At 46.1% G+C, this 24,416-nt stretch overlaps 1 protein-coding gene across 1 annotated transcript in view; it reads right to left on the bottom strand.

Annotated features, from left to right (window-relative positions):
• Positions 1–20,987, bottom strand: part of met (MET proto-oncogene, receptor tyrosine kinase) — a gene marked incomplete at both ends in the record, with an annotated part of 66,609 nt that extends 45,622 nt beyond the window's left edge. Inside the window, one exon of the mRNA XM_079223432.1 lies at positions 19,770–20,987. Within this exon, the coding sequence (XP_079079558.1) occupies positions 19,770–20,987 (1,218 nt within the window). The remainder of the gene's footprint in view (positions 1–19,769) is intronic.
• Between the last annotated feature and the right edge of the window lie 3,429 nt (positions 20,988–24,416).

Raw genomic sequence — 24,416 nt, 5'->3', positions numbered from 1 at the left:
ACCCTCCCCTCGCTGCCCTGCTCCGGCTCTTTCTGTGTTTAGTCATGGCCTCCTGTCCCGGCCTCAGGTTTCATTAATTATTAATGACCCAGAGGGTGCCGGGCCTCTTGTGGCTCTTAAGGTCCTTGACCCGGCCGCCTGACCAGTCCTGAGCTTTCTGTTGTTTTCTCAGCTTCAGTGGATGATGACCTCTTCACTGGAGTCACAGAGTGGTGGTGGGAGGAAGAAGAGGAGGAGGAGGAGGAGGAGGAGGAGGAGGAGGGAGGTACAGGTAGAGTTATGAAGACCTGTGGACGGCTTCTTTCAAAGGGACTTTATTGCATGAAGGTTGAGCAGGAAAATACGTTAGTGACCTTAGTTTTGACCTTTTGTTGAGACTTAAGGGCCGCGACACGCAGACAAACAACCCCAGAATGCGGGGAGAAAAGGAATTATTCAAGTCTAGGGCTTTTATTGTGAAAGGTGTGAACAGAAGGAGAGGATCTGGCCTGCGTCAAGGTTGAAAGGAGTCACATAGTTTGCCCTCTAGTTTCAGCCAACAGAACCTCCCTGAATGTGGTTTCATGAATACTGACGCACCAAACAACAATCTGCCTTTATTCTAGAAGAATCAACCTCTTTCATGGGAAAAAAGTACACCGCTATATCGCCTTGTATTATTTGCATTCTGTGTGAAAGTATAGTCCGAAAAAATACATTGACGTGCAAAGAAACCGCACAAAAGAATCACCGCCACGCCGTAAAGGGCCTTAAAGGGACAGTTCAACCCCTGAAATCAAAGATACATATTTCACCTCATACATTTAGTGTTGCTTGCTTCAACGGGAGTTTTATGATCATCGTCCGTAGACGTGTCTTCCTTTCCTCTGGTATAACGGGACTACAAGGCTTGTGGTGCGAAAAGCTCTTAAACTAAGAGTTTCTACGGTAAACGGCTCACAAGCAGGTCTGTGGATGATGTCATGATTGCTGTGAAGAGACAATGCTGCTGATTCTTTGCATTTAGCACCGCTTGGCGAGTGATGAAATAGAGTCTGAAGATATGGGATAGAAAGCAGACATCTCTGCACACACGAAAAACAATCTCATTGTGAAGAAACCCCAGAGTTAAGAGTATAAACACGTACTTTTAATGTTGTGGTGAACTGTCCCTTTAAGGGTAAAGACCGATCTTGTTGTGCTGCTTCATTTGTTCTGCGTAGATCTCAAAAGGCGAGCTTAGAGAACAATGGAGCCATAAATCAGGGAAGTTTCTTCACACAGCGGGGAGGAGAAACTCAGAAGCCATCCAGCTAACGGAGGAGCACACCTCGGCTAAACCCCACGTCCTCGTGGCCGCTGGCAGCCGTTGGGGACACAGCGGTGCAGTCCAAGGAAACGTGGAGGAAATTGAAAGCTGGCTTTCAAGGTTGGATGTTCCTAGCGAGCTGGAGCAGCCAGCTGATCTGCACTGAGCTCCTCTGGGGTCAAAGAGAGTGCAAACCGGATGGGAAGAGACAGCCTGTGACTGAAGTTGGATAAAGACAAGGACACGTAGGACGAGGTAAGGGTCTGATGGAGTCTGAGACGTCTCCCCTTCTTCACACATGCTGGACAGGAAGCCCCTTTGATGTGTGAAGTACACCTTTTAAAATGCCTACGTCCAGTTTAAAATACGATCCGGTGTAGCTTTGCACTTTTCAGTGCAGAATAAACCCCCCTGAGAATCTGCCAAAACAGATAGCGGCGTCATGGCGGTGGAGATTCTGCCACGCGGCTCGATAAACAGGCCGATTATTGTCAGAGCAAACAAACAGGACTTTGGGGGGGTTGCTGGGTCGAAGCGGGACGACGGGAGGCGGGACTGGAAAGGCCTGGGAGGCTTCTTTCCCTCCGCTTCGGCTGAGGTTTGCCTGAGGATCAAGGCAACGGAATCGGGCCGATGGAAACGAGCTCCGTCGCACCGACACGGAGGAAAAACTAACTTTTTCAGAAAGCAATGACGACCTCCATCGACACAACAAACACACGTTTACAGGAAAGAGCAAAAATAAGTACCGTATTCTCTTTTCGATGACACAATAACAGAGACTTTTTCAGACCGGATACCGATACACAGGCTTTGGGATGTCAGTGATCCACCAATGAGATTCATGCCTCACTTCCACTTCTTTACTTTGGAAAAAGAATATGTGACATGTATGAAAAGGAAATTAAAAATAATGGAACCCAACTCGAATCCACAGTATAAAAAAACTAAACAAATCCCATGTGGCCCTTAGGCCCTCACTCTAACCATAACCCTAGCCCCTAATCCTATTTATTGTTTGAGTTGTGTTTAGACGTTGTACATGCGGATTATATACTATTGTAGCCCAGATTTCTATGTTTAATTTGATACCTAACATGTTTTTTATTTATTTAACCCATATTTATTTCTTGATTTGTACCTTGTGATATAAAAGGGCCCCCATTTTTCAAAGAGTTAATACCGATTCCATTTCTTTGCCTTTCATTCGCCTCCTGGAAGATGGACGGCGTCGGCAAGCGCCCCTGATGTTCGACATCTTTCAGGCCGTTTCTTTTTGTGAGCGCGCCTTTGAGCCGTAGAACAGGCACCGTGGGGCAGACACGTGAAACATGGCACACCTTTTTCCCCGTACTTAACCAGCAGCCATTGTCCCCAAAAGCAACGGCGTGGCGATAGGGTTTCGGTGTCGCGCGGCTCCTCAAACCCCTCGCGGCGCGGCTCCGACCAGTCGAGAAGGAGGGGGGCGTGAAAGGCGATCTGCGGGGTCTAATGTCGTCTTCATACTCTCCCTGTGGCCCCTGGGGTCCCGTGTGTGTGTGTGTGTGTGAGTAGACACACTAATGCCTGAATTGCAAACCGCGGGCTGGGTGGCTAGCGACAGAGCGCTTTGGATACAAACACCGTCAAAAAATAGGGGCGAAGGCGCTACCGCTAACGTCCGAAAATACACCCGGAGGCTTAGCCCGAGTTAGCGGGCACACGCCGAGCGCTCAGCTGGCTCCACCCACTGGAATAACCGACCTTTGACCCCGGGGCCGCTTGTGCGATGGCGCGCTCCGGACAGCGGCCGGGTGCGGTTGTCGTCGGGGTGTGTGGAAATGCAGTTTCAGAGGGGAGAGAAAGTGAAATGCAAAGGAATGCGGGGTGCAGAAATAGGTCTGTGTGTGTGTGTGTGTGTGTGTGTGTGTGTGTGTGTTGCAGGACACACAATAAGAGCACTCCACCTGGACTCAGGGTGCACGTACCTCTGCAACCTGACTCTCAGTTGTTGTAATGACCGTGACATGTGTGTGTGTGTGTGTGTGTGTGTGTGTGTGTGTGTGTGTGTCTGTTCGAGTACGCAGGTGTCTGGTCGCACCAAGTGCATGCAGCCATGTGTTAATGTGTGTGTGTGTGTGTGTGTGTTGCTGCAGGGGCTGTCAGGGTGTTAGGGACAGTGCAGGCAGTGACACATAAACAGCTCCCACTGATATAACGCGTGTACGATTACAGGGAAAATACACTTTCAGAAACGTGAAGCGACATAAAAAATGAGTGAAAAGAGGGACTGCGGGGAAATAGTCTGATTCCATGACATCTGGCCGTCAGCGTTTAACGACCCTGTGGTGATGTAGTGCCGACAACGTCCATAAATAACGCTGACTGTGCAGTTCAGTATAAAAGCTAAAGGCTGCAGAGGAGACAGTGGGAACTTCCACGCGAAACAACACAACCCTGGTGTCATGCACAGGTTGATGGATCAATTAGTTCATTTACGGTTTCCTATGATGTTAAGTTTGAATATGCAAATGAGGTATTATCTTCTGGATGCTAGTTTGCATGCATTCCCCTCACAGCGATCTGAACATTGGATGAAGCAGATTTAAAAGTCTTTATAGTTAGTGGACGCATTTGAGTCAAAGGTTTTCTCTTTGAATCAGAAAATACTGTTAAGTATTTAACTGTTGAGTAAATCAGGCTATGGATGATATTATATGGATGATATATGAACAAACCCCTTCAGAATATAGAGAGAAAGTTTAAAGTTTGAGAGCTGCTGAAGTGGAGATTTCTGGATCAGAGTGAATCTGAGAATAAACTAACTTTGAGAAAAGACACTCCATGTGAATAAGTAAACATTTATAGTAAATCTAAATAACTAATAGGTATCAAGACGTGTTATAAAAGCAAAATAAACCAAAATCTCAAACTGCATCAGCTGATTTGGTTGCATGTGTTGCCTACAGAGATGCAGTGGCCCAAAACTACAACCATCCAAACGTAGAACGCAGACTGGAGTCACGCATCACTGACAGAGAGATATTCTCTTCTCCAGCACAGAAACGTATAATAAGTTCATGAGATGTTGTTGAAAGAGTTTCTGCCTCTCCTCCCTTTCCCTGAGTTAAAGGTTCCTTCTGCACCTGCTCTCCTCCCATCCTTCTCTTGAAGAACCTTCCTCTCCTTTCCTTTACCCCCCTGCACACACTCCATCCTAACACTTAACTAATCTGTGTGTGTGTGTGTGTGTGTGTGTGTGTCCTCCAGGCTCCGCCCACACAGGAACAATGCAGCTTCCAGTCTCTCAGCGCCCCTAAATCACCCGAGCAGACTGTGTGAAGGACGGTCCTGCAGCCTCCAACCAGAGACTCAAACATCATCGCTCATGTTGCATGAAAGCGTATCGACAGAACCGCCCTCATTCTGCACCGGCGATCTGGATCCATGCGATTCAAAACAAGGGGAAAAATGATGGACAGCAGAAGATGAGCTTTCCAGAGTCCAGATCCACATTTGGGTCAGACTGACACAGAAGCTGAAGTCACGGCCTGCAGATCAAAGGGAATTAGAGAGGTGGACTCCTTAATACATTCTTATGCACACAAGGAGATGAGGTATGAGGAGAAACTAATTCTTCATGGGGTTTTTTCTGGCCAATTTCTGCAGTATTCACTTAACAGATGGGTCCTTTTCCCCCATTGATGGATATGGGGGTTCCATCCTGCAGCTCTTGCCCGAGGTGTTTCATAGGAGCTCCTGACATGTGAGATGCGTTACGCCCCGTGAAGCTCGTCAGGCTCCGCTTGCGTCTTTCCGCATGAAGCGTGCAGCGAGGCGTCCTCACGGGACGCCCCGGCTTTTATGCGTGGAAGCGCTGAGGTCGCGTTGATAGTCGTGACCCTCGTGATGCGTCCAACAGGCGGCGGCTTGTGAAGTCTCTTCAACCGCCGCGATTCTATGACGTCACGTCGGTCGCTCTCTGAGCAACGTGAGCTCGGACGTGTTTGTTTTGACCCATTTCAGAAACGGAATTATGCGTCACGATGTGTGATTGCATCAGGATGAGATTCCATTGAAAGAAATTAAATTCAGATTGCTTTCATGCAATGGTTCTCAAACTTTTTCTGTGACGCCCCACTTTGGAGGAAGAAAAGTGTTCATGCCCCACGGCATGAACACTTTTCTTCCTCCAAAGTGGGGCGTCACAGAAAAAGTTTGAGAACCATTGGTTTAGTTCAAAATTCAGGCCATTTTGTTATAATTTTGTTGGGGCAACAATATTCTAACAAAATAGTCCATGCTGAATTTTTATTGAAATAACTTTTTGTGACTCCTGTCCTGAGTGCAGATGTGTGTGAGGATGGGTCAAATGCAGAGAATAATTTCCCCATAAAGAAGAAAATAAATCCCCCCCTCCGCGCCCCACCTGTACTACCTCCGCGCCCCACTAGAGGGTCGCGCCCCACAGTTGGAGAACCACTGCTTTCATGTGTCATGGTTGTGAGAAATCTGTCAGAGATATTTCAGTTTTCACCACAATGTCACCCTCTGTCCTCACTGTGAGAGCATTCCTGGTGAGTAGTACCGAACACGCCAATCTATTTCAAAATAAAAGTATTTTCTTGACAGTATGAGCCTCAGATTGTATCTCCAGCTCCAACTACCTGCATAGATACACCCACATGCACCAGAGAAAGTTTTTATCCACTTGAGTGAAACCTTCCATTTGAGAATGTTTACATTCACACTCGATAGAGCGGTGCTTTTTAAATGTATAGTTCCCGAGGGGTAAATATGATGAATATGGACGTAAACATCCTCAGACACCATAACTTAATACCTTCCCCACTCCGGGGGTAAATGAGTTGTGACTCTCAGGCTGCAGACGAGCGGCACGTCTTCCTCTGCTTCCTCAGCCGAGTGTTACTCACTCAGGACGTTATTGTGGAGCGGTAATGTCTTCCTGAGGTCAGATCCATCTCCAAAAGCGGAGCGACCCGTCCTTCCTTCCTCGCTGAAGCAGCTGCCCTTCATACATGTGCTCTTAATCACAGAAACACACACACGTTTAGCGTTGAGGCTGCTTAGCACCAATCATCTATTGCGTGACTTTGTTAGCATTAGCGTAGCCCTACAGTGTCGGGACGGGGTTAAAAGTACAGCTGTTCTCTTTATTGAAAACATCAAAATAATTGCGGAGGACTGCATTCGATTTGAAGCTCACACAACATGCACACAAGTATTCAAAGTGACGTATTGCATGTGACCCTTTGCAGAATCTTGCTACCAATTCCGAGCATCTGCCTTCACGACTAGAAGCGTCTTCTTCGCTCTTTTTTTTGTGCAGATCTGAGGAGCGATTGGATCCTTCTTGAAAACAGACTGAGGCCTTGCCAGGAGGAGGAAGGGTCCGCCAGCAGCTGGAGAGACGCAGCCCAACAGCAGCCGTTGAGGAACAGACAGATAACCTCAGGTTGTAAACGCCGGCTTATCAACCTGGGGGCCGAACGCGAGGGCCGATAAAGACTCGAGGGCCGATAAAGACTCCTTCGTCTCGGCTCGGATCCCGGATGAGAGGAGGTCCCCCGTCCTCGTACATCTCAGATCAGAGCCAGATGAGGAAAACAAAGCAGAAATCCCCCCTACAGGGAATGTGTTTGTTATTGCCTTTCATATTTGTTCCTTTTGTTTGTGTGACACGGAAAAGCAAATGTAATATTCCTGCAGCTTTGCATGGAAACCAACGGAGCTAAATATACCAGTGGGCTACCGCGGACACGCTGTGCCCAAACCTCACCGAAACCTCTTCAAAACACGGACTGGTTGTTGTTTTTTATAGACGCAGATCTTTATGAAGTCACCATAAAACATGCCACCGCGTGTCGTGACAGCTTGCAGGTGGCGGAGCAAACAGATCAGCCTCTTTCCTCCAGGAGCCAACAAGTAAAACTCCTGTTGGCTCCTGGCGTCCGCCGCGTTACTCGACCTCCTTCTCACTCACATGTGCACATTTATCAAAAGCTCTTCAGGGGATCGGGGCTCTGAATAATTTTGCTGCATCTGCTGAGCGGGGCGGGCCCGGAGCCAGAATATGTAATGCTCGGGACTGGAGGAGCTCAGAATACCGACTTCATGCCGTTTTGGGGCTTTGGAAAGTGTTCAGGCTGGAAGGTGTACGATGCAACCGCTCTATAAGAACGGCTCCTTGACCCCAAAGCAAACCGGTGATCCTTTTCCCACCAAAATAATACACAATGTATGTCTGATTCTGCATTCAAATTAAACTAAAACAGTTACACTACCGTTCGAAAGTTTGGGGTCACGTAGAAATGTCCTTATTTTTCAAAGAAAAGCACAGTTTTGTTCAATGAAGATAACATTAAATTAATCAGAAATACACTATACTTTGTTAATGTGGTAAATGACTATTCTAGGTGGAAACGTCTGGTTTTTAGTGAAATATCTACAGAGGTGCATAGAGGGACATTTCCAGCAACTATCACTCAGTGTTCTAATGGTACATTGTGTTTGCTCATCGCATAGAAGACTAATGGAGGATTAGAAAACCCTTGTGCAATTATGTTAGCACAGCTGAAAACAGTTCTGCTGGTGAGAAGCTATAAACTGGCCTTCCTTTGAGCTAGTTGAGGATCTGGAGCATCACATTGTGGGTTCATTATACTCTCAAAATGACCAGAAAAAGAGAACTTTCATGAGAAACTCTCCGGTCTGTTCTTGTTCTTAGAGATGAAGGATATTCCATGCAGGACATGTGTCTGGGTGACCCCGAACCTTTGAACGGTAGTGTATTTTTAAGCGACCTTGGCGGAGCCCAGCTGCAGACAAAAGAAGGGTTTTAACCGTAAAACGCGGCGCTCACTTCCCAGAAAAGCTCCCCGTCCCTCTCAGGTGGGAGCCGGCCTTCCTCCCGCAGGATGATCCCCGACCAGGAGGGTGAGATCAAAGCCCGCAGAGACAATATCTGCCGTGTCCCGGGGATTGACTTGATAGCCTCTGTGTTTGTGGGGCATTGTTTGAGGACGGGGAGACGGGTTTCTTCTCTCTTTGCCATTACTTGAGTACACAGTCAGGAGCAATCCTTTGCCGGCATTGTGTGGGGATTACTGGTTGAATGGAGGCGGGTGGGCGGTGGGGTGTGTGGGGGGATTAGACCTCATCTAAGGTGAGACCTTGCCCAGGAATGACGCTTTGTCCACTTCCATTTGGTTAAGAAAATGTAGGTCGTCTGTGTGTTGAAATGGTTGATAGAGATGGAAATGTGACGGACAAATTACACTTTAGATGGTAAATAGACATGCAGATGGTTTTGGTTTCATTTGACCAACTTTATAAAAACTTAAATCAACCCGTAGAGACTTGTTTTGTTTTTGTTTTGCAGGTCAACAGGATATGCCAAATAGAAAAGGATGTGAAGATTAATTTGCGATGCGTTTCAGCCCTGTGGGTCAACTTTTTCTCGTCAGAAATCTGTGATAGAAGAAAAATAATTACTTGAAATAAGAGCAAGGGCTTCATAAGTTTTTTTCTGGGTTGATACCATTTGTTCCATAGATTTGGTGCTAAATATTAATACAAAACGTCCACCTGAAAATGGATTAAATTCTGCAATTGGATGGTTGAAACTGCTCAGAAACCCTCTTATTGTCTATATATGTAGAAAAGCCAACATCCCCTGAATGCCACACGTCTCTAGCTGGTCTTTTTTTTACAGTGAGTTCTACAAAACATAAAGAAATGGCCTCTAACATCACACATGAATACCATTGGGCTCATTGGATCTCAGCTTTCCAGTCAAGACTGTTTTGTTTAGAAATATTCAAATTTCAGAAAAGGCGAAAAAATATCACATTTATACTGCATGCTAAAATCTGCACGCTTTTTGCCCCAAACTGCATCATAAAGTGTGCATGTTTGTAAAGCGGAGACATATTTATATATTTTCCTTCAGATATCCTGAAGCGAGCTCAATGGACCCTGTGAATGCGGCTGTGTCAGTTTTCCTGGACATGATTGGTACGGCTCCATTAGGCCGTCTAGTTTCCATGGGACAGCGTGATGATCTTCCCCCGAGCTTCAAACGCCGGTGGGACTCGGTGGGTTCAGGTCCCCATTTCTTAACGCCGTCATCCGGCTCATCAACCAGACTACCAACAACCTGCGCTGCCGCTCTTCATGTGCTCCTAGAAGTGGAGAGATATGGAGATGAGCTAAGCTTTCATTGCCGTCTGCAGCCGGAGGCTCGCGGGACGATTTGCCGCTCCGGTGAGCTTTGTGATTATGAGCGTTTTCTTTTTTCAAAGGGCCAGACTGGGACCTTATGACCGAGCTGGAAGGACCCGGAGCCGAGGAAATGAGAGCGATCTCGGGGTCGAGGTGAGGGACGGCGGCGGGAGGGAAGGAGATTGCTTTTCCTCCTCCATTCGGAGCGCGGCGGCCGACAGATAAGCATCCGCACGCCTCGTTCCAGTAGCCGGATATCACCGCGTGGTGAAGCGGAGGAGGAGGAGGCACGCCGCTGATTGGGAAGTAGCTCGGGGGGGTTTGACTCATGAGCTCAGCGGAGCAGAGCTCCTTTATATTCAACACCAAAACAAGTGCACCGCCAATGGCTCCTGGCTCTGCTGGCAAACGCCTCCGTGCCGACGAAGGGGAGCGTTTAGGAAATCCAATCAGAGACGAGTCTGTCGACCTCGCCCTGATAAACGCCTGGAAAACGAGGGCTGAAGGCTCTCCCTCTCTCTCTCCCTCCCACACATTTTGCAGCCGTTGTCCAGGTGACGTCAGTTAAATCCATGAGGGTTCAGGGTCCTAAGGCCTTCGGGGGAACTTTGGTGATTGGGCCAAAGTTTATTTATTCATCAGCCAACCACGGGGAAGGATAGATTTAGAAATTCCACTGCAGAAGTTTGGATGTTTGCAGTAAAATTGCAACTTCCCAGAGGCTTAGTTGACGTTGTTTTGTCCCATTAGCACTCAGAAACGCCCCAAAGATGTTGAATAACTGACATGGAAGAGGGAAAGCAGCCGTGATGGGCGTTGATCAGAGTGGTGTAAAGGGAATAACAGCATTCGGCTGCTGGTAGTTTCCCACCCCGCTGCTCGTTGGAAGACATCTTGCAGGCGCTGGCGGTTTGCATGTTTACTGCTCTGCTCTTTATCTAGGGAACACAGATAAGATGTGCACACAAAAGCCTGAGCAGGAGGGTTTACACACACTTTCAACCTAAACAACAAGAAAAAACGAACTCCCGGGCTGATCATTAACCCGATATCGAGCGAATGTGAAATCATGTAGGAAACCGTCCAGGAAATGCCTGCAGCCGCGAGCTGGCTCCCGCCGACCCGCCGCTAAAGGCTGGAGAGGGACGTCGAAATGAAGCCTCAGAAACGTGACGGTTTTATCTTCTGCAGAATTATGACCTGTGTTTCGTTCACTCGTGAGATGAATGATGTGCAGCATCACCTCCCACGCGCCATGACGCCGGGCAAAGCAGATGCTGTGCTCCCGATGTGCCGTGCAGCTGGATGAGAGCTGACCTCACGCAGAGCGACCTGCCCGGACACGGCCAAGGTGACGCCGCCGCACACCTGGGGGGCGAGAACTCATCAGCATGTGGTCGCAGCGCTCCAGGATGCTGCAACGTGCAAACAGCACTCGCACCACTGATAAGGCCGGGAGTTTCACCGAAGCTGCCAATTGCATCACTTATGTTCGTGGCTTGATATTTTATTTAGGTATTTTTTACAGTTTAACAAGAAATGCCTTCAAAAGTAAGAAAGACTAAAATAAATGAGCCATGCATCTGGCCAAGAAGAGAAAAATAAAAATGTTGTGGTCGACACGATTGACTGACAACGTTGTTGAAGTGTTGGTGGTTGTTTTGTTCTCTTATTTTTACTTATTTACTTGACTTACTTGACTTTCTTTTTTTAAGGCTTTTTTTCCCCAAATAATCAAATTATTCTCTGAACTCCAGATTTGACAATGAAAACCATATTTAATGGCATAAATAATTGCGATATTATTGTCATTTTAAGACCATTTTATGCCACTGATACAATAATAATAATAAATTTCATTTTTAAAACACACTTTTCTTTCAGAAGAAACTCAGAGTTACTATTATGATAACATAATAGTAAAATAGTGTGACCCTTTAAGAGAGCAATTTCACCTTTAATTCATTGGAATGTGAATTGAACATTTTAAAAATTGTAAATAAATAAAAACATAAATAAAATAAGACCACACAAGTAAAATAATAAGTAGAGATGGACCCTCTGGCTCCGTTAACGGAGTCTGATAACGGTGTTTATTCTGGCATCAACAACACGACGAGGTCAGCAAAAATGATCGAGGTCACGTCCGGATAAATCGATAAAGTTATCATCATGACACGTGTTGCATTGATCAATAATCTGCGGATTATTTTCTAAACGAACAGAATAATAGTCCAGTCAATGAATTGTCAGATTACAATTTCAAATGTAAATGTTTCGATTAATTGATCATTCAAATATCATGTTCATTTTCAGTTGATAGACACATTAATTGAATCAACTAATTGTTTCAGCTCTAGAATATCTCACACATGCAAATGAAGTGCATTAAATTAGCTTTTTACAAATGTAATGTTGGCTGATCTGTCATCTGAAAAAACAGAGAAAAGTTCCATAAAGCAGCTTGATCGTCCACAATGCGTTCAGCTCTGCTGTGTGTGTGTGTGTGTGTGTGTGTGTGTGTGTGCGCGTGCACGTGTGCATGTGAAGACCCGTGAGGTGAAAGTGTGTGTTATGGATGAGATGGATGCAGGTTCACAAAACCCAGCAGATCTGATCTCCTAACACACACACACACACACACACACACACACACACACACACACACACACACAAACGGAGTGAAACGAATGTTAAAGAAAGGAAAGACGGGACGGGAACGTGGTGTTGGAGTTCTGCGGGTTCGTTGCCCGGCTCAGACGGCAGGAGCAGGCCCGGGCATGTGGGGCGCAATCTGTGACATCTGTGGTGGAAAGAACCCGGCGCCTCTGTGCTGCTAATGCTCATTATTTATATCATCTGAGGTAGGATAACTTCTAGGACATCACATCTGACTGATGATTTCACAGATACATATATAAATCAGGAAATCAAGGACTCTTTTTATACAGCTGAAAAACAGACGTACATATCGGATTTCATTTTTCCATTTTTCAATGTTTTGGAAAAGTAAATAGTTCATATGTGACAAATATTTATACAAAATCCTTTCTTTTTTTTTTCTGGTCCAGCGTGCAAACCCGTTTACACTCCATGTCCTGTTCTTTGATCATAATCATGTTCCTCCTGCTACTTCTACATGCTCCTGCTACTGCACATCTGTCTGTCTCCCCTGGAAGGGAAATAGAAAAACAGTTTGATCGACCGGAGTTATACAAACAGTAGATTTCCAGTGTCTGCCAAGAGTGGTACATGTTTCTATACTGTGTTATATCATAAATTACAGCCTACAAAGCTAATATTTGCTTTGCAGCAGAAAACAAAAGAGGGCATATAAATATTCCGAGGTGTCGGTAATGTTGGAGAGTGGAAGCGAACGCATACCAGCTCAGTGATGGCATGAGCAGGCTCGGGCATGCGGGGATGAAAGACATGACATCCACAGCGGAACCCGCTGAATCAGCAGCATTACCGAGACGCTCACAGCGCCGAGCCCTCCCACTGTCACCGGCTGGAAAACTACCACAGATGCCTGAACAGTGGCGATGGACTGATCTGTTATTGGTGTTATTACTGCTAATCGGCGTTAAGAGCAGCGGGGGGTCTTTGTTGCTGTAAAGGAAACTTATGCAAACTCCTACATGTCTGAAAAAAAGTAAATAATACGCTTCATGTGACGGCTCCCAGTGAAATATAGATTGGAAGCAGCCTGACGTGTGATGAGAGCTACTACAGATTTCCCGCGTGGGATTTCAAGGTTTTTATTTTTTGTAATTTTTGCCATTTGTGCCACAAGACCAACAGTCAAGACACTTTGGATTTTTTTGTTTAGGGCTCTCTGAGTGAGATTTGAAAAATACTATCATAAGAAAGAGAGACAAAAAAAATATATGAAAACACTATACCGTAAAAGTCGGGTTACGAGCCGCTACTACCTTCGGTCAGTGTCCCCGTTAGCTCCCCGCTGTAGCCAGCTGGGGCTCCTGCTAGCGCTCTGTTACTTCCCCGCTAACTTCCGCTAGCTCTCTGTTAACTTCCAGTAGCTCTCCGTTAACTTCCGCTAGCTCTCCGTTAACTTCCGCTAGCTCCCCGAAAACCACCGAAGGTAGCGGGACCAGGCTCGACACCCGACTTGGGCAGAGGGGACGCGGACAGTAGCAGCAGCAGCGGCCGGTAGCAGCAGCGCTAGCAGCAGTGCTAGCAGCAGCGCTAGCAGCAGCGTTAGCTGTCCGTGACATGATAACTTTATGCATGTTTTCATCACAAAGCTACTTCCTAACCGCCGTTTTGAAAAGTGTACGGCGAGTAAATAATTCTAAATAAATGCACCGACACACAGAAGATCTTTTGACGCTTTTAGGGGCGCTTTGTCTTTTTTAACTGACCATTACACGGACAAAGCATCTGTGTTAGTAGGGTTTACAAAAACAAAAGCTGCAACCAAGTCCTTTCAATGCATCCTGTGAAACTTCTTCTGTGCAGATAAAAGGAAATCATATCTTATCTATCGACCAAACAAATGAGGCAATACATATCTTTGAAGTCACTTTATCTTTTATTATCTTTCATAATCAGAAACTAGAAGGAATTCCTGAACACAATAACATAAAATCAATGTGCATCTATGGCTGCTTGTTTGAAAAGCGCGTTCATTAAAACTAGCGGGCTAATTAAAATGGCCGTCGGTCAAAAAGCGCCTCCCGGCTGGAATTATGTTACACACGCTGCAATCAATCAGGTCGAAGATTCAATTTAAAAGCAATCAGCGTTTGGTGGTTTTGCTGGAATCGATGGTAATCCAATGATAATTTTGAACCGTGGCTGATCTTTATTTTTTTAGTCTCAAAACGTTCCTGACGATTATGTCTTCAGCTCCGTGCTCCTCAGACCACAGAAACCCATCAGGACGGCAGATCTGATCCATCACGAGACAGCCGAGAAAGAGTCACTCGTCTTTACATCATTTATCATATCTCGCTGCCTAAACTGGAGCTAAGCGGCCCGTCTGAGCCGAGCTGACAACCACCACTTAAAAAAATGTCAAACTTCAAACGGGCTCTTAAGCTGAGCTTTCAACCTCTTCCAGCTCCCTGGCGTTCCACCAGGAACACACGAGTCTCGACCAAAATAACCTCCTGTGTGCTTCGGCGTGCCTTTTTTCACCTTTGAAGAATTTATGGCCACGTTTATCTCTCGCAAAGCTCACGACTAAGAGTCTAACCTGCCATATGCCACTGAATACAAGTCATAAATCTATTAGGAGCGGCTATGATTACATCGTTCAACTCTCATCAGACGGACACTTGTTCAACGGTCTTTAGTCGCTAGAGCTCGTTTCTCAAGCCGGCAGCTGAGGACAAGAGGAAACACGTCAGCAATAAAAGAAACGGATAAAAGCTCTTTTGGCTGCGGCCAGTCAGCACTTGACCTGCTGCGTGTTTGACGGTTTCAAACTCAAACAAAATTTGAAACAGAAGGTTTTTTTTGCCATTTGTCTCTGCTGCGTCCTGCAGAGAAGAGGGGGAAAACAAGTCAGAGGTCTGTTTTGGTTTTTAGGAACTAAGAAAGAGATCGTTGAGTGAGGCAGGACAGCATGGAAGAATGAAGTCAGCATTATTTAAACTCAACTTTTAAATCGTAACGTTTGCAGACACATCAAAGCGGCTCAGAGTTACTGTGCAGAGTTAGGAACAGAAGGTCTGTTTGGTAATTATACAGCAGGGAGATGCTCCTGCACCTCCTGCAAGATGCATGACGTCATGCCTCACGCCGACCCAGTAATCAAGTGAGTCAGGAGGAAAGAATGTCTAATAATGGAAACGCACAAGCGCACTCAGAGTGATCAAAACAATAGTTTTCATACCAGCAGTCACTGTCAAGAGGAACAGGCCATCACCGTTGGGGGTTTCAGGAAAGAACGGTTTCCCAGCATTCGTATATATTTCTATGGTATGCTTAGCAGTCTTTTTCTTTTTTTAAGAAAAAACACATAATAAAGAAGAAATAATAACATGACATTACATTAAGAGACAAACCGCACTGACAAATCCTATCTGAAAATTGCGTTTAGTTGTCGTAATTTACCCTTTGCTAAGCCCCGCCCCCGAGCTGCTACACCGACCATGGAGCCCACACTGCCACTAACTGCACTCAGAAGGGTCTACAGTAAGTGGTGGAAGGACAAATATCCTTGGATGTCAAAAGTCATTCAGCCAAGAAAACTCTCTGCTAACGTTAGCTGGCATAAAACGTAATGTTTGATAAACGTGCATCTCCTTCCAACGCCTCCAGGGTAACGACACTGTTACACAACGGTTAGCCAGGACGAGCTCCGAGTCCACAGGACCGGCCTGAACATGAAGAAAATCTGAAGCAATTGAACGAGAGAGTCTGCGGAGACGTCGGAGCTGACCGACGCCGCGCTACGATTGGCCGGTCTGCTTTTGAGGGGTGGGGCTTAAAGTTGACTTGAGGGAACAGTGACCTTGACCTTTGGTAATCGAAATATAAGGAGTTCATCCTTTAGTCCAGTTGGACATTTGGGCAAAAAAAAATTAAAAAAAGGCCAAAATAAAGAGACGTACAACCCCAAAAACTTTGCATTATCATTATTATTATACTTTCTGCACTGTTATTTTTGTTAGTTGTAACTTTTCCATCATGCCTACTCCTCTCATGATATGAATCATTTCTGTCATATGCAGTGAATGTGTTGTAACTGTTGTTCATTCTGGTCACATGACACTATTGTACTTCTGTCCATCCTGATAGAGAGATCCTCCTCTGAAGGTTTCTTGTCTTTTTTCCCTGATCCGATGTGAGGGTCAAAGGTCAGAGGATGTCGTACGTGTACAGATTGTAAAGCCCTCTGAGGAGAGTTTGTGATTTTGGGCTATACAAAATAAATTGAATTGAACATAAATATTGTCCCAAAAGGTCGAGGCAGAAGCTCATCATACGTAACCCTTTTCACCGAGCGTAAGCTAATAAGCCACTCATTCACTACTGGGTTTTGGATTTTACGAAAACATAAAGTGTTATGACAGATTGAAGCCGGAGAATGAGGCGTCAGTTGTCTGATTTGCAGTGGGATGATTTGACACTTTGATCCGGTAGCTCAACAGGCTCTGTGAGTAATCAGTTTACAGCTGAGGACTCCTGACTCTCTCACACTCCCCGTTAGCTCAACATGTGTGTCCTGTTAGGAACAACACGAAAAACAAAGAGGTTTAGCATCTGCTCATCTCACACGCTTTGAGCCAGAAGATCCGCCTGAAGGTCGTCGGTTCTCAAACTGATTTCCACAAAAAGTTGTGCATCGGATCTAATTTGTACCAAAGAATTTTGCAAAAACTTGCGTTGCCGATGCCTCAATGACATGAATAGAAGATCAAACTATTTGATCACCCGTGAATACACTCTTTGGCTCTTTGTTTTTCGAGACTTCCACGTTTCCCACAGGTGCCGGTAACAGGTGGGGGTCGCGGGGCGCCGGGACGATGAGGCCCTCGCCAGCGTGGCCGGCTGCCACAGCGGGTCGGGGGGGATCATCTTCCGCCCAGCTGCCGATGCCCTGTTATCCCCGAGCCATTCATCACGGCTCGCTGAGAGTCAGATATGCGCTGCCCCCAAACCCCCACCCAACCCATCTCAAGCTCCCAGCATTCCTCACTTTCCCCTGTGGATCTCCGGCCGCTGATAGCTGTCAGGGCTGTGCCGTCGGACCCAAACATCCACCCACCCACCATGTATGTGCGTGTGTTTGAAAACCACCCGTCACTCTTCATGTCCGTCCGTCGGATCTCTTCACCGCAAACGGCACCGAACCTTCTTTTGCAAACTTTTACGCTTTTGTCAACCAATTTGCAATGCATGCCATACAGTTTTCGACGATGATCTTTCAAAGCCGACAATGGTTTCCATTATGTCTGTCTAGTATGAAAGTACATTCGCTTGAGTTGTGCTCGTCCATCCAGATCCCAGTTAATTCTTTCTCTTCTGTTCCACTATTACGTCCAGGAAGATACACAAGTGCCCAAACGAGGACACATGGGTCACGCCTTTCCACTCATTTCGTGGCGGTACCTCAACAACAAAGAAGAAAAAGCAGGGAAGAAGAAGAGATCTGGCCGATATACATACAGCTCACTATAAAACTAGGAATCTCTAGTCCGTCTCCTTCGCATATCTTGAGAACCGTTCATCCCACCGACTTCCCGCTGGGTGGGTGTGTGGCCGGGTAGGTAAAGGAGTGCCGTGTCAAATTTGGTGCAATTTGGACATGCAACGCGTTCAATATCAATAAAGATTTGAAACGCTGCAGCTGAACTCTTCCTCACCTGGTTTGAAAACCGTGACGCTTTCTACTCGCTTCCAAGCAACAACAGCAAATAAATGTTCCTACAATGAAGGCACATGCAGTAGTGTTCAAACTAGTTTCTAATACAAAAACATATCTTGCATAATAAGACACACACACACACACACTATGTTTCGACAGACGTCTTCGCCAGGCGTGCGCTGGCGTTGCTCCTGTACGTGCTTGCCCTTTGAAAGCATATTTAGTGTATTAAAAAGAAAATCCAGGAGACAAAGCTAATCCGCTGCCTGACTGATGCAGAGGTTAAGTCAAGAGGACGTCAGAGGGGAGGGGTTGCTCACATTGACGGACCCTCTGCGTGTCATTATTGATCAGGTGATTCAACCGATTGATTGAGTCAATGTTGATGGATTGGAGGTGAGTGACTACAGGCGAGGTAACGACTGGCTCGCGGCAGCAGGGGGAGGGGTGAAGGTTACGTCAGGGAAATGCTTATGATATTCAACACAAATCCAACAGCAGACGCTTGCAATCTTCTGCAAGGCTGATACTCAGATCATCTCAACCTTCAGCATGTTAAAACCCAGAATGATCAGCTGCATTGAGGTCAGGTGACCGACTCAACCAGTCAGGACCCTCCCACTGGTCTTGTGTGTAGGTTTAGGATCTTTGTCCAGATATCCAAATATGGATGTAAAACGGCCTCAAACTGAAGCTGAAAGTCTGCTCTGCAACCTCCAAGGCGCTGGTCCATTTCATGTCCGATGTGCCGAGACGAGGCTGTGTAAAGGTGCCGCTTAACTCCACAACCACGAGAAGGCAACACAGGCATGTAAGGATCTTTTAAAAGCACCTGAAAAAAAATGTTAATCCCACTATAATCAGGAATTTGGTTCCTGTGATACAGACTTGTATGAATGCTCTGAGGGGTCAGAGGTCAGGAGCAGGTCACGCTCCAGTGTCTCGCTCAAGGACACTTGAACACAATGGCTCAAGGACACAAAGGAGTCCAGTAGAAAGCCTGAACCCGGAGACTCTCCAGCCAACGAGCCGGCCTGCCCGCGCTGAATAAACATCCAAGGACTGTAACTTTAATGATGATAAAGAACCAAGCCATGCATACACAACAGCTGACTGTCAGGGGCTCATTTTATGTGTCTGCAAGACGTCGTGAAACCACATCGTGACGACGCTCTGGGACTCGGTCAGCATCCCTCATATTAGAAATATGGAGTGTTGAATATTATGTTTTGTATTACTGTCATAGTTTACATGCTGAGATTAACCCAGTCGATATTCTTTATTTAAATCGCAAAGCTATGCATCCTCTCAGTGTCAGTAGTGCTATGATGTTGTAGGTTAAATGCATTATAGTATTAATGCATGTGAATTGCTACTAAAATTTGAAAAAACTGCAATGCTTAATTATTAAAAATACTTAACTTCACTCAATCAAAGCCAAAGTTCACACATATACTCTTAACATATAGAGCTATGTTATATATTACATTCAAATATATCAAATATGGTTACGATAAGAAAATACATATATGTCTTTTGCCTTTTCTGTGCACTATCATAAACCAATATACCAGTAACACATATATGAATGTATTTTCTATGTCCCCAAGGGTTTTCTGTATATTATACCTTTTTAAAGTATTCAAATAGGCCTTGTGGTTGAGGAGATAATCGGAATTTAGTATGAGAATATTCACCATTCGGATTTTTGAAAAAAATAGGCCTTGATGCCATAAGGTTAAAGTATCGCAATACATGGCGATATATTGTATGGTCACGTGTATCGCGGTGCGTAACGTGTCCATACGCAGACCTTTAACATACTGGCATTGACCATCTTTCTTGAACACAGTCTTCTGGTTTAAATATCCAGAGAGCCTCACCTGTGAACAATGACCCCAACCCGCCGGCTCTTACCACATTGTAGCAGGACCTCTTGTCCGACCCGGTGAAGTGATACGGGTCGATGGTGCTGCACTTGTTCATGTAGCTCTTGAACATGTAGTTGATGTGATTCAGGGATATGATGCAGACGGCCGAGTTGGCGGTCGGCTCCGGGGAGTTGGGCTTTCCCCGGGCGAAGGCGGCGACCAGCACGTCGTCGTCCTTCTCCACCTTCAGCTGCTTCTGCAGCTCCACGTCGTTGCCCACCTTGGTGACGTGGGCCGCCTGGAGGATGTTGAACACGTTCACGTCTTCGGCGGAGCGCCGCCGGCGCCTCTTATCGGTGCTGATGCACTCGAGGGGCATCTCCACGTAGCGGCGGATCACCTGGTCCGCGGAGCACATGCGGACGATGCGGGTGTGGTAGGCCTGGGATCCGCTGCTCACCTGCTGCACGGTGAGGAAGTAGGTGAACGGTCCGCTGTGGAAGGAGTGGACGTAGCGCAGGTAGTAGCTTCCACGGAGAGACGGGATCAGGTCCATGTACGAGCGGGCGGAGAAGAAAGTGAAGCCGTTCTGGCTCGACTTCATCCGATGCACAGCGAAGGTGTGGGAATGCGCCGCGGCACCCGACGCGGACGCGTTTCCTTCGCCCGGGATCTCGGAGTTCCCGACGAAAAACGTGATGATGTTGCTTTCCACGGGGAGCACCTGCGAGCCAGAGGGGCTGACCACGACGTCCGAGTCGCCGGCCTGAGCCCTGCGCTGCCGCACACTGTCGCCGAAGCAGTACACTTGTTCGTCTACGGTCTTCGCGCTGATGTCGTCGTCCAGGACGTGGCGGCGGCAAACGCCGTTGTCTGCCGAGCCGCAGCTGAACAGCCCCTTGTCGTACTTTTTCTCCACCGCCAAAGCGATGTTGTGGTTGTCCACCCTGCCGCCACCGATGCCGCCAACCGCGCCGGGCAGCTTCTGGCCGCAGGTCTCGTTGGCAAGCAGCGGCCCCGTGCGGTACTCCGACAGCTTGGTGAGGTTCGGGGCGAGGGCGTAGATTCGGTTCACAGCCCCGACGTAGATGACCCCATCCAGCACCACCATGTTCTGGATCGGGAAGTCCGCGGTGAACGTCGGGAGCTCGTAGGAGACCGAGAGGTCGGGCCCGACGGCCTCGGACGACCTGTCGCACTGGCCCTGCGCGCCGCGGCACAGAGCCCACAGCAGCACGGCGGCTTGGAGCGAGCGGAGAGTCATCCTGTGCCGGGAAACGAGAGACGCGAGGAGTTAGTTGGTGAAACATTCACGAGGGAACACAGAGAATATCTTTGAATAGGTGGCCTCGATTGTCTGGAGTGGGAATGTGTGGGAGGAAAGGCGCAGGCTGCTGAATAGGAGCCGCTGAGGAGAAAGTAGAGGGACAGCGAATTCCCTTTTTAGACTCATAAATGGATCTGTGTCAGGGTTGGAAACCCGGCTTTCTACTCACTCCACCACACGCAGTGAAAGCCATTCATACTGACGTGACTGCAGGCTGTGTGGTCACACAAAGCTCTAACAGCAGCCTCCTAATCATCAGCGCTGCAACTTCTGACTCCGCTGACCCAAGACGAGCCTCGCAGCCGGACCTGGTGAGCGCTTCTGCGGGCTCACCACAGCGGGGGGCGGAGCGGTGAATCACCCAGAGAGCAGCTCGCCGCCGCAGGCCTAAGTTTAGACAGCGAAAAGGGCCCCGAGGGAGCAGATAAAGTCAATTAAAACAAACGAGGCTTGAGGGAGGAGGCGAGGCGGGACCGTCCTGATGATGAATAACACCAGCAAGCTAAATGGTAATCCACTGGGAGATGCTTTTAGTGGAGAGGGGGTGGGGGATGGGAGGAGAGCAACCGGAGAATTGACTAAATGTGCATGTGCACGTTTCCCTATCTGCACGCGGCTTCACCGCGGCCCTCAAACCAAAACAAGCACAAAGCATCCAGTGGGGTTGTTTCCACATGCATGAAGTCACTGTGGGCACATCTTGACTGTGTGTGTTCTAGTTGTGTTTCATCTTACCCATGTTCAAGGAAGACAGGTGCTTAAAGGCAAACATACATTATGAATATGTGCCAGAGACATAACATAAGAAAGTAAAGCAACACTTTGTGGAGATAATGGTGATACAGTGGAAAGTAGAGATTTTAAAAAGTCTAAATTTGGAACCTAAAACACCCAAGATTGTGTAAAAGGTGAATGTTACACATTATTAGAGCGTTCTGTTCTATGGAGGATGGTAACGTGAGTGTGTGGACTTGTTCTGGAGTAATAACACATTATTGCACCTGCAGACACCACAATGCACCGCGGCTCACCGGGACAAAAGGCGGGTGGGGAACAGTGTATGAGAGGAAAGTGACTCATGGAGAAAGGACTCAGAAAACACAACGATGGTGAAACTGTGTTCAGGGGCCAGAAAGAAGAAAAACACACATTTCAAAACTGCAGCAGGAGGAAGAGGAAGAGGAGAGGAAGAGGAGGGTCTGCGCTTCAGGTCTGTGCGTTTTTACGCACGGGAACAGGGTTTGGTTGAAGAGAGAAGAGTTGTGAAAGCAGAAGTATTAAAGCTCACCTGTTCTCTGTGTTCGTCTCCTCCAGTCAGATCACGTCCCGCTGCTCTCCGGGAGCGGGACGGATGGACTTTCTCATCAAGTCCGGACGGGTCTCTGGTTCTGGGTTTCCTCTCCGAGAGAGAGAGAGAAACTCAAAGTAAGTCCCAGAAAGAAAGAAAAGATATTCCGCTTAGTTTCCCTCAATCTGTCTATCAGCGGTTAAACTCCGGCTCGTGTGTTTCTCTGAGAGGCTCAAGGCGGACTGACTTCATGCAGCAGAAACACGCTCTGTGACATCCCTCTCCCTCTCCCTCTCTCTCTCTCTCTCTCTCTCTCTCTCTCTCTCTCGTGGCGCGTATAAGCCCCGCCCCCTTCTCCTCCCCAGACCCTGTGACGCGTCCAGGTGCTGCAGGTGATCCGTGATGATGAAGCTCAGAGGCTGCAATTACAACTCACACGCTGTTCCACCTTTTATTGTTTTATGTATCATCATCATGTAACGCTTCAATTCATAATGAGCTCATAGAACTTAAATAACTAGTTTGTTTTTCTTGTTTTGCGCAATGATATCCCCTTTTATGTAAATGAATATATTACTTGCACATTCCTAGTCACCTGACAGCTCCTTGGTTTGGAGGAAGACAGGCGCTGAAAGGAAAACATGTTAGAGAAGTTAAGAGCAGATCATATTATCATATTACTAATATGTGCCAAAGAGTAGAAAGATAATGGTGATACAGATGAGAGAGACCTCACATTAAATCTAGAACATGTTGGCAATAGATTATAGGAAATATGTTTATATATATATATATATATATATATATATATATATATATATATATATATATATATATATATATATATATATATATATACAATGTTGGCGGTATATATATATAAATAAATAAATATATATATATATACAATGTTGGCGATATATATATAAATAAATATATATATATATATATATATATATATATGAATTGTTGGTGGTATATATATATATATAAATATATATAAATATATATATATATATATATATATATATATATATATATATATATATATATATATATATATATATATATATATATATATATATATATATATATAAAGAGAGAGAGAGAGACAGAGGTTTCCTATATAAACTATTGTAAATATGTTAGGCAAAATAGTCAGTAGTAATCTATAATAAATTGATATGCTTATTCTACATAGAGTATGAGAGTATGACTGTTATATATGCACAGATAACAGAGTTATTATATACAATGAAAAGCTTATTTTGCTAAGTCCTCCTAACACACAGAATGAGAATAAACTGAAGGTAAAAAATACATAAAAATGAGGCACAAAATATAAAAGATATAACAGTACTGCACAAAAATATAAATAATAATATAATAATAATAATATAATAAATATTAAATAATAAATACAAATATTTAAATAATAACATATAATATTTATATATAAATAAATAATAATTAAAGCGCCAGTGAGTAACTGCAGGGCGTCGTAATAACATTACACCACCGGCCTAAAGCATTAATAACGCATATTTTAACCATCACAACTCCATAAAGGTTAGAAATGAAAGGAAAAGGTCTCAAAGGAAAGTTTGTCTCTCACCTGACTCCTCCGCTGTGGTCAGGTTAAAACCGCTCACTCAGCCGTAAGTAATCAGCTTTTAACGGCTAAACCAACTGTGTGTGTGTGTGTGTGTGTGTGTGTGTGTGTGTGTGTGTGTGTGTGTGCGTGCGTGCGTGTGTGCGTGCGTGCGTGTGTGTGTGTGTGTGTGTGTGTGTGTGTGTGTGTGTGCCTCAGCCATGAATCACAGTGGCCATCACCAAAACATTTCTTTTGTCCCACTTCCTGAAGGAGTGAGGACTAACCGCTGATAGCAGAGTGGAAGTGGCCGTACGGCTCAGCTTTAACCGGCGGTTAGAGCTCCCTCTCTGTGTGAGGGTTAACGAGACAGACGGCACGAGGACGGCTCTGTGACATCTTCTGTGTAAAACTAGACATGTTTCCTGTCTTAAACGATGGGAAGGCTCAGCTGGTTTTACACGTCCGCCTCACTCATTCATCAGTG

Source organism: Taurulus bubalis (assembly GCF_910589615.1).
Source record: "Taurulus bubalis genome assembly, chromosome: 9".
NCBI classification, from domain to species: domain Eukaryota; kingdom Metazoa; phylum Chordata; class Actinopteri; order Perciformes; family Cottidae; genus Taurulus; species Taurulus bubalis.
Note: the sequence above shows the minus strand (reverse complement) of the source record. Positions and strands in the feature narration are given on the sequence as shown.